At 42.1% G+C, this 13,832-nt stretch overlaps 1 protein-coding gene across 1 annotated transcript in view; it reads right to left on the bottom strand.

Moving 5' to 3' along the window:
• Nucleotides 1-11,559, bottom strand: part of ADA2 (adenosine deaminase 2) — a 28,099-nt gene extending 16,540 nt beyond the window's left edge. The window contains exons 1-3 of the mRNA XM_081880012.1: nucleotides 11,430-11,559; nucleotides 2,849-3,177; nucleotides 1,027-1,252 (exon numbers count right to left, since the gene is read on the bottom strand). Coding sequence (XP_081736138.1) covers nucleotides 1,027-1,252; nucleotides 2,849-3,161 — 539 coding nt within the window. The 5' untranslated portion in view covers nucleotides 3,162-3,177; nucleotides 11,430-11,559. The remainder of the gene's footprint in view (nucleotides 1-1,026; nucleotides 1,253-2,848; nucleotides 3,178-11,429) is intronic.
• Between the last annotated feature and the right edge of the window lie 2,273 nt (nucleotides 11,560-13,832).

Here is a 13,832-nt window from a genome sequence, read left to right as displayed (position 1 = left end):
GTCTGCCAGGTCTTGGAACGATTTCAGATTAATTAATTCACTGAATTAATTCAAAAATCTTTCAGGTACACCTATACTTTATGGTAGAACTCTGAATTAATTTAAAAATCTTTCAGGTACACCTATACTTTATGGTAGAACTCTTTATTGGGGATTCTACTTTCAACCTCCCTCCATCAGGAGAGCTGTTCATTTATTCCTGCTCTCTGTTCCCTGTTAATTAACTAGTTCTTGATCTACAAGAAGAACTCATCTCTTATTCTATGACTGCTAAACTTACTCAGGAGTCTTTGGTAATGTACTTTGTTGAAAGCTTTTTGAAAGGTCAGGTACACAATGTCATCTAGGTAATCGCTATTTATATGCTTGTTGATACTCTCATGAGTCAGGACTTGTTCTTTCATATGTTTGGTTGCTTTATCTTTAACAAAAATATCCTGGGGACAGAAGTTGAGCCAACAGGCCTATAATTTCCAGGATCCCCTTTTTAAAAATTGGTGTCATATTGGTTTCTTTACAGTCCTCAGATACAGGGGCTTATTTTAGGGACAAGTTACATATTTCTGTTAGAAGACCAGCAACTTCACATTTGAGTTCTTTGAGAACCCTTGAGTGGGTGCTATCTGGACTCAACAATTTGTCAATGTTTATTTGTCTGTTAGGCCTCAAACTTGGTCTCTCACCACCACTATTTGCCTCAGTTTCTCAGACTCCTTCCTGTGAAAGTTAGTTCAGGTACAGGCAACTGCCCTATATCTTCTGCTGTGAAGATAGATGCAGAAAAGTTGTTGCTTCTCTGCAGTCTCATTATCTTCCTATAGCACACCTTTTACTCCCTTGTCATCCAAGGGTCCAATTGGTATAAAGAAGGCCTTGCATTAACAGAGCAAAGTGGAGATTCAGATGGAATAAAATTGTAGCACGTACAGTATATAATGTATTTAAATAGCAACCAGCTCTTGCTCCAGTTGAATAGGCAGAATAACAGTGGAATTCATTTGTGACTAATCACAAACTTTCACCTACCTCTTATCAAATCCAGTTATATCCTTCAGGTTATTGCGGTAGGTCTCTAACAGCACCCACTCAGAGCAATCAGGAGGCAGATCCTTGGGAGGAAGAGGACTGGAGAACTTGAAGCGGACATCCCATAAAGGGGTGAAGCAGATGTAACAGTTTGGCAGGTAGCTGGCATTGTACACTAGCCAGTCAACACTCAATATAGCATAGTCATGCAAGTGTAAAGCACCACCTGTGGAAATGGAGGAGACAAGTGTAACAAAACAAGACAGTGCTTAAATAGTACTTGGAAAAACTGAAGTTATCTATATTGTCATGGTATTAGTGATGATGTGACTGTGATGGGATAAGCCAGGTCAACAATACATTTTCCTGCCTGAGACAAGACAAGAATATCCCCCAATCCCATTCCACATACAGGAAGCACATTTACTGACATGAATCTTACTTCAACACTGGTGAATGGACTGCATCCTCCAGCACAAGTAACCATTGAAATTAAAAGTTTTGCAGAGTGCTGAAAAGAGTTTCAAACAGTCAAAAATGACAAAAGAAGATGATCCAGTTCAGTCTCACAGGCAACACCAACATTTGAGTGAAGCTGATGGGCTTTGGCAAAAGCTCAGCCCATGCTGATGCTTGAATAGAAATTGACTGGTAGCCCTTGGGAGTATTGTACTGCTACACAGGTGTGTGTGTGTGTGTGTGTGTGTGTGTGTGTGTGTGTGTGTATTATTTTGGCCATATTAAAAAAGGAAAATATTAAATAATTATATTAAAATGGTAAAAAACAAGGCAAAGTATTAATAATTTTAAAATTAATACTTTACATTGTTTTTAACTGTATATGTAATAGTATACTTTTATTGTGTTTTATGTGCTTTGTTTTCTTCTTATCTTCTCTCCTGGTCATTGACCTTATATATATATATATATGCTACACAGATGGATTGTGCTCCAAATGGACTCATAGGCCACTGGAAGAGGCTGTAGCTCAGTGGCAGAGCAGATGCTTTATATGCAGAAGGTCCTAGGTTCAATCCCCAGCATCTCCAGGTAAGGCTTGGGATAGATTTCTACTTGAAACATTGCTGTGGCAATGCTCTTGTAAGTAAATTGCTCACCTAAACTATGGGTGGAGATGAACTTTGTTTTTATGCAGCATTCACACAGACTATGTGCCCCAATATCCATTAAAGATTTTAATAGGTCTGAAGCTCCAATATAAGAGAAATAGAAAGCTATCATTTGCATATTTTCCAATACAGTGGTACCTCGGGTTAAGTACTTAATTTGTTCCAGAGGTCCCTACTTAACCTGAAACTGTTCTTAACCTGAAGCACCACTTTAGCTAATGGGGCCTCCTGCTGCCGCCGCGCCACCAGAGCCTGATTTCTGTTCTTATCTTGAAGCAAAGTTCTTAACCTGAAGCACTATTTCTGGGTTAGCGGAGTATGTAACCTGAAGCGTATGTAACCTGAAGTGTATGTAACCCGAGGTACCACTGTACCCTACTTTAAAAAACTTGAAAAATGATTCCACAGCACTAACATCAGAAGTAAGCTTCCGCCTGCTGTCTTTTAAGGAGCAAGCATATCTCTGTGCTTGACAATGTATGATGTCAGGCGACAGACTAGTGGGTGTGGTTTGCCCAACATGGTCTCACAGGCCAAATCAGAGACCTGGCAGGCCTAATAAGACCTACCAGCCACAGGTTCCCTACTCCTGTTATACAGAATCTTCCAGTATAATCACATGAGCCTCTGTAAAAGTTCACTTAATACAACACCCGGAGAGAAGCCATAAGAATGCAAGTTGGAATTACTACCTTTGGGCATCTTTTGTAAGATGCTGAAAACATTACTTTGATCAATGAGGTGTTTGGCTTTGAAGAAATGCATGCTGGGTGGAAACAGTCCTGTTTTCATAGCTTCAGCTACTTCCTTCTCTTTGAGATGCATGAGCTTCTTATTAGCATCTTCTTCAAGTTCTGTTAGCACAAGGTTTCCACCTACACGACTGGCATTCTCCTTTTCAATTAGTAAGTCCCGCTCATTCAATAATGGCATGGATACACAAAGAGAAACCCAACTGAAAATGATGATCACTGGCCATTTAGTTCTCTGAGCTACTTGAGACATCACTTGAGGGATGCACCTAGAAAACAAAGACGCAAAAATAAATAATAAAAATTAAACACACTATAGGTGTTTAGTGAGAGGTATTGCCTGAGAAGAGTTCAAGGGACCACACAGAGAGGCAGGAAGGCCATATTTGGAACCCTGCCTAACGTTCACCAAACCTGCCTTTAAGTGGTGCATTGATTACAATACACACAATGCCATGGGTAACAAATCTGGATTTAATACTCAGTAATTAAGATATATATGCCATTTTTGAGAGTAAACTCTTTCAAGGAAGCTTGAGCCAGAAGTGGTTTAGTCATGCTGAGCACATGACCCAGAAAGCTGTCTGTGGACAAATGCTGGCTCCCTCGAAAGTGAAATGAGCGCTGCAACCCCATAGTTGCCTTTGACCAGTCTTAACTGTCTAGGGGTCCTTTACCTTTACCTTTTACAATAAAATACAGAAATGCAATAAAAATTTAAAAGCAATGAATACAAAAGATACAATGAAAATAAAATACTGGAAAGTCAGCAACTAATAAAACAGGCAGCCCACCAAACATTGCTAAAATGTAATCAAAACCAATAGCAAGAGCAAGGTAACAATAATGAATTAATAAAACATCAAGGGAAAGTTGGCAAAAAGGATGTATCTTCAATATCTTTCTGAAAGCCCTGTAGGGTTGTGGTCTGGCAGAGTAGTGTTAACCACATGTGAGAGGGCTTGGGAGTTAAGTACATTTCCCCTTCATCGTCTATTGTGTCCTCACATATACTTCAATATTTGGGCTCCTTCTTAATGTATCCCATGGCTACTACTTATTGCAACAACTTTCTGCTATCCTCTGCCCACCCTACAGTCTAGAGAGCAGCAACCTGATCTTGTGGCAAAGAGCCTTGGGAAAACTGACTCAGTCAGGAGCAAGCACACTGCATTTATAGAAAACTCACTCTGCTTGTAGTGAAAGATTACATGAAAGCCTCACACAGAAACACAGCTCCAATTCACTTACTGTTGACATTTCCATCCTTACATATAGCACGCAAAATGCTTTCACAAGCAGAAAGTCAGAGCCCAGTCAGCAAATAGAAAAGCAGGTTGGTGCTACAAAACTGTTCTAATACGGGACAAATGAAACAGAACCTATTCTAATTCCACTGTAAATAGTTAATTGTCCCTGTATTTAAGACACACAACACTGCTCAAGCAAGGGAAGACTGTGTACACACCATATATTTAAAGCACACTCTCCAAAGTATCGTGGGAACTACAATTTCCAGCGCCCTTAACAAACTGCAGTTCCTAGACATTGAGGAGGGGCATGTTTTAAATGTGAGGTGTTTATGAAGAGTTAGGGCAAAGAGGAACTACTGTTTACATATATGCTTATGTAAGAGGCCTGTTAAATGCAGTGAGACTTACTTACATGTACAAAATTAGGATGTATGGAAACATCACTTCAAACAGTCATGGCTGCACCCAAAGAATCCTAGGAACTGCAATTTATTAAAGATGCTGAGAGTTCTTAGGAGTCCCCGGTTCCCGTCACAGAGCTACAATTATCACAGCTCCCTAGGAAGAGAGATTGATTGCTAAACTACTCTTCAAATTGTAGCTTTGTGAGGGGAAATAAGTGTTTCCTAACAGCTCTCAGTTCCTTTAACAAAGTACATTTCCCAAGATTCTTTAGGGGAAGCTATGACTGTTTAAAGTGGCATAATTCTGCTTTAAATGTGTAGTGGGGACGGGGCCTTAGTGCTATGGGCACATCAGTCCCAATCCAGCGCAGGAAGAAATGCCTTGCTAGTCTCTGGCACTTTTCTGTCTTAAAAAAGGGAAACATGGGTGCACCCTCACTCTCCTAGGAATCAAGAGAGAGTAAAAGTGGGGTAGAAAAATAAAGGATTAATAAACAAAGGAGATTTTATATTTTGGTTTATGCTGCTGTTGCTTTTATTTTGTAACGACTTCATGGAATGCCTCAATGTGTCTGGCTGTTAACCAGAGGTTTGGTGATTTGAACCTACTTAGGGGGATGCTTGTTGGCAGGATTCCTGCATTGCATGGGGCTGGACTAAATGACCCTTGGAGTCCCTTACAACTCTACATTTCTATGATTCTATGCTTTGTGTAAAGAAGTAAAGAAGGTGCAAACAGAGGACAGAGTTATGTCACTCATTATCACCAGTGATGTTATGGGCACTAGCCAATAGGCATCCATAATGGCACTTACACAACCAGAGTCCAAACTGCACAGACTATTGCATCATATATATGAGCCATGGGCCGTCAGAGTAGTTTACACCACTTAAATTTTGTTTGTTAAAACAAGTCATTATATAAAATGATCTTGAACTTTCAGAAGTTATGATTTCCCGTAAGTGTTCTGAGCAGGCTACAGTAAAGGCCTGCCATGAACATTATATTCTGACTTCTTAATCACTATCATAGTCTGCCTATTTTACACTGATTTGTAATACACTCCTAAAGAAGTTCCAGGAAGAATAAACAATACAAATATATGATTGCGGTTGGAGCCTGGACAAACCAGGCAGGAATTCTTAAACTACTATAGTAAATATTTTTATGGATTTACTCATCCAGAGGTTCTAATTGCTAAATAAAAAAAACCCCAAATCCCTGCAATTAATAATCCTTCAACTAGGTTCTATCAGATGCTCCTAGAAATATGCTTCCTGTAGCATGTTCCCATTTATGGAATGGAACTTCATCTGCAGGTAGACAAAACCTGGGACATTCCATCTCAGGATGCATTTCCAGGAGCTTATTTGTGCTAAACAGGGTTGATAATGAGCACTTTAGGCATATCATTTATTGCTTGAGAACAACAGTCAGGACTAGATCAGCCCCCGCTCCCTTTCTTATTCTAAGCTGTGCTTTATTTTGCTAAGCTTCTCTGCTGCTGACACAGGAATCTCACCCACCCAGAATAAGCTAACAAAGAGCAAAAAAAAAGTCCTTTTGAAGTTGGCAAGGCTAGGCTGGGCAGGGTTGCAGCATTGTTGCTATAGATAAGACCTCTGAAGATCCCTGTTCTATATGACAACAGAAGCCATTTTTTGCCTCCTTCCACTCTGACCCCGCTCAGAGGATCTTAACAATTGCTACCTGCTGGCATGCAACACAAGAGGGCCAAGGGAGCTTGACACAAAGACCTCTTTCACATGATGAGCTTGCCCTAGAGCAGCCAGGCTTGGAGGAGGCTGAGTGAATAGTGCCCCCCCCCTTTTCCAATCTTCCTGCCTTGCATTTCAACCAAAGGCAACACAATCAGTTGGAAATCTTCCATACCCTGCGGCTTCTACTCTGTATCCTCCATCCTCCTACCTGCCATCACCTGGTTACCAGTTTGGCATTAAGGGAAGCATGTGTTCTCATAAATACTAGTGAAAGCCCAAGGGCCTGGGGGATACCAAACTAGTAACAGAAGATAGGTAGAGGGGTCAACATGCAGCACCTTTGAGCTAGGCAAATTAGCATATAACAAGGATGGGGAAACTGGATCACTAGATGTTGCCAGACTAGAAGGCTGGTGGGAGTCAAAACATCTGATGGCCCATGGGTTCCCCACATCTGGTAAGGAAAGGAAAGGAAATGTAAGCTATAGCCTCACTGGGTATATCTACAGAGCCTAGGGCTTAGAATCATAGAATCATAGAATCATAGAGTTGGAAGAGACCACAAGGGCCATCGAGTCCAACCCCCTGCCAAGCAGGAAACACCATTAGAGCACTCCTGACATATGGTTGTCAAGCCTTTGCTTAAAGACCTCCAAAGAAGGAGACTCCACCACTCTCCTTGGCAGCAAGTTCCACTGTCGAACAGCTCTTACTGTCAGGAAGTTCTTCCTAATGTTTAGGTGGAATCTTCTTTCTTGTAGTTTGGAACCATTGCTCCGTGTCCGCTTCTCTGGAGCAGCAGAAAACAACCTTTCTCCCTCCTCTATGTGACATCCTTTTATATATTTCAACATGGCTATCATATCACCCCTTAACCTCCTCTTCTCTAGGCTAAACATGCCCAGCTCCCTTAGCCATTCCTCATAAGGCATCGTTTCCAGGCCTTTGACCATTTTGGTTGCCCTCCTCTGGACACGTTCCAGTTTGTCAGTGTCCTTCTTGAACTGTGGTGCCCAGAACTGGACACAGTACTCCAGGTGAGGTCTGACCAGAGCAGAATACAGTGGCACTATTACTTCCCTTGATCTAGATGCTATACTCCTATTGATGCAGCCCAGAATTGCATTGGCTTTTTTAGCTGCCGCCTCACACTGTTGGCTCATGTCAAGTTTGTGGTCAACCAAAACTCCTAGATCCTTTTCACATGTACTGCTCTCAAGCCAGGTGTCACCCATCTTGTATTTGTGCCTCTCATTTTTTTTGCCCAAGTGCAATACTTTACATTTCTCCCTGTTAAAATTCATCTTGTTTGTTTTGGCCCAGTTCTCTAATCTGTGAAAGTCGTTTTGAAGTGTGATCCTGTCCTCTGGGGTGTTAGCCACCCCTCCCCGTTTGGTGTCATCTGCAAATTTGATCAGGATGCCCTTAAGTCCATCATCCAAGTTGTTGATAAAGATGTTGAATAAGACTGGGCCCAAGACAGAACCCTGTGGCACCCCACTAGTCACTCTTCTTGCTGATCAGAAGGTCGGCTGTTTGAATCCCTGCGATGGGGTGAGCTCCTGTTGCATGGTCCCTGCTCCTGCCAATCTAGCAGTTTGAAAGCACATCAAAGTGCAGGTAGGTAAATAGGTACTGCTCCAGAGGGAAGGTAAACGGCGTTTCCGTGCGCTGCTTGGCTCGCCAGAAGCGGCTTAGTCATGCTGGCCACATGACCTGGAAGCTGTATGCCAGTTCCCTTGGCCAATAAAGCGAGATGAGTGCTGCAACCCCAGAGTCATCCATGACTGGACCTAATGGTCAGGGGTCCCTTTACCTTTACCTTCACACAGGGATGAGGAACTTGCAACTATCCAGATGTTGCTGGGACTCCCAACTTCCATCAGTCCCAGCCACCATGGCCAATGATCAGGGATGATGGGAGTTAGACTCCAACATCAGAAGGGCCACAGGTGATCCCCAACTCTGCACAGCAGACATAAACTGGTTTAACAGCCATTCCCTGTCCCTGGGAACCCTAGGAGCTGTAGTTCTGAGATGGAAGCCAATTCTAGAAGAGAACACTTTAGAACTCATTCAGCAATTACCATGATCTCCTGATGAAAGCCATGCCTGTAAAACGGGTATAAGTGAAAACAGGTCCTCAGACTTGGGGGTGGGAAAGGTACAGCAGATTAGTTGCATCCCACAATTGCTTCCTGCTCGTCTTCTGGAAACAGTAGAGCACTCCAAAAGTCAACTTCAGGTTCATAAGTTTATTGTTCCAGCCAAAACCATGACTAACTTGTTGCAATAGCATTTATAAGATAATAAAGAAAATAGATTCCTAATATAAGCCTACATCCATGATGTAAGAGAGAAAAGATGACAGAGACACCAACAAGCTTAAATCTAGCTTGATGTTTGTAAGCCATAATGGGGAATGTAATTTTGAAAGCCTGAAAAGGGCTATTATAGCTTATCCTAGGTGCCTGAGGAACTTTATAGATGAGCAGGGATTTTTAATGCAGGTGCACAGAATGAGGAAGCTTTGTGATACCTGTTTGTTCCTTGTTCATAATGATGTCATATTTCTGATCAATCATTTTAAAAAGCACATGCAGTGCTTTCAAAAAATACACTCAGTGCTCTTAAATAAATGTTTCTAGGTTGTTGGGTTGGTTTTTCATTAGTTTTTTTTTGCTATTTAACACTGAATGTATTCAAGCAATTTGGACCTTGCTGAATTGGCTACTCTGCCTGACAGGAAAGTGTGCTTCCCAGAACTTAAGTGCAGGCTGTTCCTCAAAAGCTTTAAGCACAGGCAGTTCAACTCTGCTAACTGAGATGTTTTGATTTAGGACCTGAAACGTACAAAGCATGCACTCTACTAATAAAAAGATAGAGAAGCTCAGTGGCATAGCTGCAAAAGCAACAATTTCGTTCATTCTCCAGGAAGGGCTGGGAGAAGACGCCTGTGCGAGACTCTGGAAAACCTCTTTGTGGACAATGCTGAGTTAGCTGGATCAATTATCTGATTCTGTATAAGGTAGCTTTCATATGTTCCTTGCTGGCTGGTACCTAGCAAGTTATATATTAGGTTCTTAAATAAAACCAGCAATGTCCCACTCTCCCAGAACTACTCACAGTAGTTGCCCTATTTCCAAAAGTGAAAATCCGGACACAAAATTTCTTGTGGTTTTTTTTTTTAGTTTTGCACAAAGTTGTTGAGCTTTCTTTTGCCAAGATCTGCAAGGACTGCACGCCCTTGTTGGTTGCTCTGATAATTATAGGAAAGCTGCAGATTGCACAGTACAGATCTATTATGATCACATCTGGCTTGTGAGCACATTATAGCCACTGTGTGCTCTGCTGCTGCTCTGAGCCCTCATTGTTTTACTTGGTGATTCGTCCCCCCCATAAGGTTTTTGCACACACAAGCCAGAAAGCATCCCGGAAAGTGGGTCTGTTTCTAGATATGGATAGAGGCTAATAGCTTAAAGTTAGCGACCTTCCAGACAACTGGCTTGTTGTAAAGAAAAATAGTGCAGACTGTTGCATGTACAGTGGTACCTCAGGTTAAGAACTTAATTCGTTCTGGAGGTCCGTTCTTAACCTGAGGTACCACTTTAGCTAATGGGGCCTCCTGCAGCTGCTGCGCTGCCACCACCACGTGATTTCTGTTCTCATCCTGAAGGAAAGTTCTTAACCCGAGGTACTATTTTGGGTTAGTGGAGTCTGTAACCTGAAGCGTCTGTAACCCGAGGTACCACTGTATTCCATTATGGTAGTTTTTGTGGCAAAGAAACCACATTTCCTGCAGCGTTTTATTGCTGAGATCCCCTCCACTCACATCACCCTTCACTTGCACTTGCGTTAGCTATATATGAGTGCTGCATGGACTGACTATGTGAGTGCCTGGGCTACTACTGGAGATGAGGGGCATAATTTCTTTCCCCATGCTCTGCATCCCATTATGTATAATTTAAAAATGTTTGCCTTGATTCTCAGAAAGAAAGAGAGAATTACTAGGGCCTGTGCCCAACTGCTCACCAATCTCTCTCTCCCCCCCCCCAATTAAAGCTCACCCAGCTTCCCTCAACCTCCTTAAAGCTTGCCCAAGCCATGAACAACATCCAGTCCTCTGTCAGCTCCCTGAGGCTGTCAGCGCTTCCCACCCCCTCCAGTTGGAGGTACCATTAGACAAGCATTTACCTAAGTGCCTACTATGTTCTCAGTGGCTGCCTGAAAACAGTTCTCAGTCAATAATAATTAAGGGGTAAGAATCTCCTCTCACATCAGAAACTCTGTGATCACCCTGTGATCTATTAGTTTAACCCCCCCCCCTTCTGCCCCTGCTGTAGAACCTGGAACCTCCTGCCTGCCAGTTAGGTATAAACCTCTTCCACTGAAACAACATGAGAATGAAAACAAAATAAAAACTGACTGATACTGATGCATTTGCATTAACCTTGTCTAAAGCCATTTGAGCAAATTAAGCCTCATCTTAGTATTTCCCCTTCTGTGTTTATTATTTCAGCTTGCACATCAAACTAATCATTACTGATGATGATGATGATGATAATAATAATAATAATAATAATAATAATAATAATAAATAATAATAATATACAAAAACACCTACAACAGTTCCTGGCTCTGGGTAAGGTAGAAATATTTAGTCTTGGAAAGATAACCTGCGGTTGGCAAAACTCAGGCCAACAATAAAGCTCCTTCCAGCCTGAACCAGGCTCCCTGGCCTGCTAGCAAGTCCCCGAAGGGTTTTGCCAAGGCACTTAGAAGACAGGCACATCACAAGGCTTACTATCATGAGCAGTGGCAGGGGCACAGCTGCCCCATCCTAGGGGATGCTGCCTGCACATTAGCATGTGCAGCGACTAATGTCTTAGAGACCATTGCCAAAGCTCCTGCTGGCACACAGCAGGGCTCTTGCATGAGTATATATATCAGCAAACATTGTGTGGCTCCATTAAGGCACTTCAGAAACCCTGTAGGATAATATACTGCTCTAACACATGCCAAGGGCATTCCCAGGGCCCTTGCAGAGACTAAGTCAGCCACCCCCCCCCCCCCAAGGCTCTGTCGAGACTTCTGCTCCAAGCAAATTACTCTCTGGGTGCTGTTCGTACTATGGTTACAAACCTTTAAGGTAGAGTGTGAGGGAGACCTTTTATTTCCTTCCTCCTCTCAGCTGCTTTTGTCTGTCTCTGTCAGGCCATGCACAACAGCTGAGCAGATAAACAACTTGCCACCTGCTCCCACCTCCAACCCCGCCTCCCCTCTAAATCGGATACATTTCTCCACCCATTCACGCAAAGCCCAGCCCTTTCCCCCTCCTCTCCTGCAAAAAGTCTTCTGCCGCAACAATTTCTCTGTCCAGACTGCATGCTGTCAAAGGTTGTAGATCTGTTGTCTGCTGGCTGTAAAATCAGCTGCTGAAATTTAAGTTCATTTTGCTGATGTGGTTCAATGTTGACGTGACATTTTGGTTGTGGAAATGCTCTCTCATTTGAACAAGTGAAACTTACTTGAGGAAGACTATTCAAAAGATCAGATCTAGGCAGAATTGTCAGTTTTTGCAAAACAAGCATACAGCATCTGTAACTCGAGGTACCACTATACTTGGTTGGAATGTCAAATTGTGAGCACCAAAAGCAAGCAAGCAATGAAATGAAAACGGAACAGAGAATGCTAAGCTGGAAATTCTCAGTTTTGGACTCTTGCGCCTAAGCAAGATATATAATGCAGTACATTATACTCCAGTAGTAGGTGTTTTTTTTAATGGCAGGTACAGCCCCATTATGGTGCTGATTTTTAAAGCATTAATAGCTGCTGTAATAAAATGAATAGAAACTTGAGGTAATTTTAATCTGTTTTAGTATTTTAAGTTCTGTATGTTTTAAAGTATGGTTGTGAATTTTTCTTGATTTTACTGTTTTATCTTTTGTAAACCACTTTTGAGGGGTGTGTGTGTGTTTTTACAATCAAGCAGTGTATACATTTTTATGAAACAAATAAATAAAATAAGGGAGGGGGAAATGAATTGGGACATAGCATTACAGGAAGATGGGTATAACTCCGCATTCCCGCTAGAGCCATTTCCCCAGTGAAAATATCTCCAACTGCTATTTGCTCTATAGGACAAAGCATACAAATCTAATGCAAATACCTGTATTGTTTGTTTTGTGCTGCAGGGCAAACAGCAGCTTTGGGAAAGCAATTTTAATTGGGAAATGGTGCAGAGGCAGCAAAGGTTTGCACCTTCGCCAGAGTCCCAATCCAAGTCCCCTCCTTACACCTGCTACTAAGGCTCTTTTGAAAACGTAGGCAGTCCTATTCAGTGAGCTCCAGCACCATGTTTACTTTCATCTTTGGTTTCTTCATAAGGGCTGGAAAAGACCTCTGCCCAGCAGCACAGGCAGTTGCTGGCAGTCAAAAGAGACAATACTGGAGGGGAAATGGTTTTACTAAGATTAAGGTATTTTCATGTGTCTTGATGAAGTACTTTTAATTTTAGCATATATGTTTAGTATGAATTAAATGAAGGAAACTGCAGCCTACTGCTTCTCATGGCACCATACGTGCTGGGTTTCAGGGTTCTATGGCAAAGATGGGCAGAAATCAGGTTGTTATTCTAATAGATCACAGGGCACTCTGCAATAGTTGGTGGCTTCCAGTGGTTTGAACAATGACACAAAGCCCACCCTATTAGAATTATTAGAGTCCCTGTAATAACACAGATAGTTAGACATTATAGATAGATAGATAGATAGATAGATAGATAGATAGATAGATAGAGACAGATAGACAGATATGCAGCTCCTCCCAGTGTTTGGGTCATGGGATGCAGTTGATCAGTTCCAACAACCTTGTAAATAAGGCTCCAAAAGTTAGTAGCCTGCAAAAAATAAAAAATGCTAACCTGCTGGTGCTGGCAGAGGAAGGACAGAGAGTTCTATCTCTCCTGCAGCAGGCTGTGACATTTTGTTGCTGGGCACAGAGGAGGTGGCCTTCTTTCTCTGGCAGACTACAGGGTTCTATGATAGGCTCAGAGTAGGAAGAGAACTCTACACCCCACTTTAACTCGCCTACTTCTTCACCTGCATGGAATTGCCTACAGCTACCAGGCTAGCGTTTAAATGCAAGGTGTTCTACCACTCCAGCTATTATTTGCACCTGGTTCAGGTTGGTAGATCTTGGAATTCCTAGTTAAAAAAGAAAGGAGAACCTGAAAGCCTGAAGTCTACCTACACCTGCTCTATGGGATGACTTCCTGCATTTCTAGTTTGTATTTTTATTTGTTTTTAAGTAGACCAGAAGACAGAGTGAGTTCAATTTAAATAAACAGTTAAGAAAGCTGTGTGCTTATAGTAGTTAAAGTATCAGATCAGCAGTGTGGAGAGACCCAGTCTTCCCACAGCCATATCACTAGACTAACCTAACTAGTTAGACAAGTCACTATCTTTCAGCCTAATCTACCTCAGAAAAGGCAACCAAAATGATCAAGGGGATGGAGCAGCATTTGTTAGTTTAGACTCTGTGAGT

The sequence above is a fragment of the Podarcis erhardii genome (assembly GCF_964252035.2).
Source record: "Podarcis erhardii genome assembly, chromosome: 10".
Lineage (NCBI taxonomy): Eukaryota > Metazoa > Chordata > Lepidosauria > Squamata > Lacertidae > Podarcis > Podarcis erhardii.
Note: the sequence above shows the minus strand (reverse complement) of the source record. Positions and strands in the feature narration are given on the sequence as shown.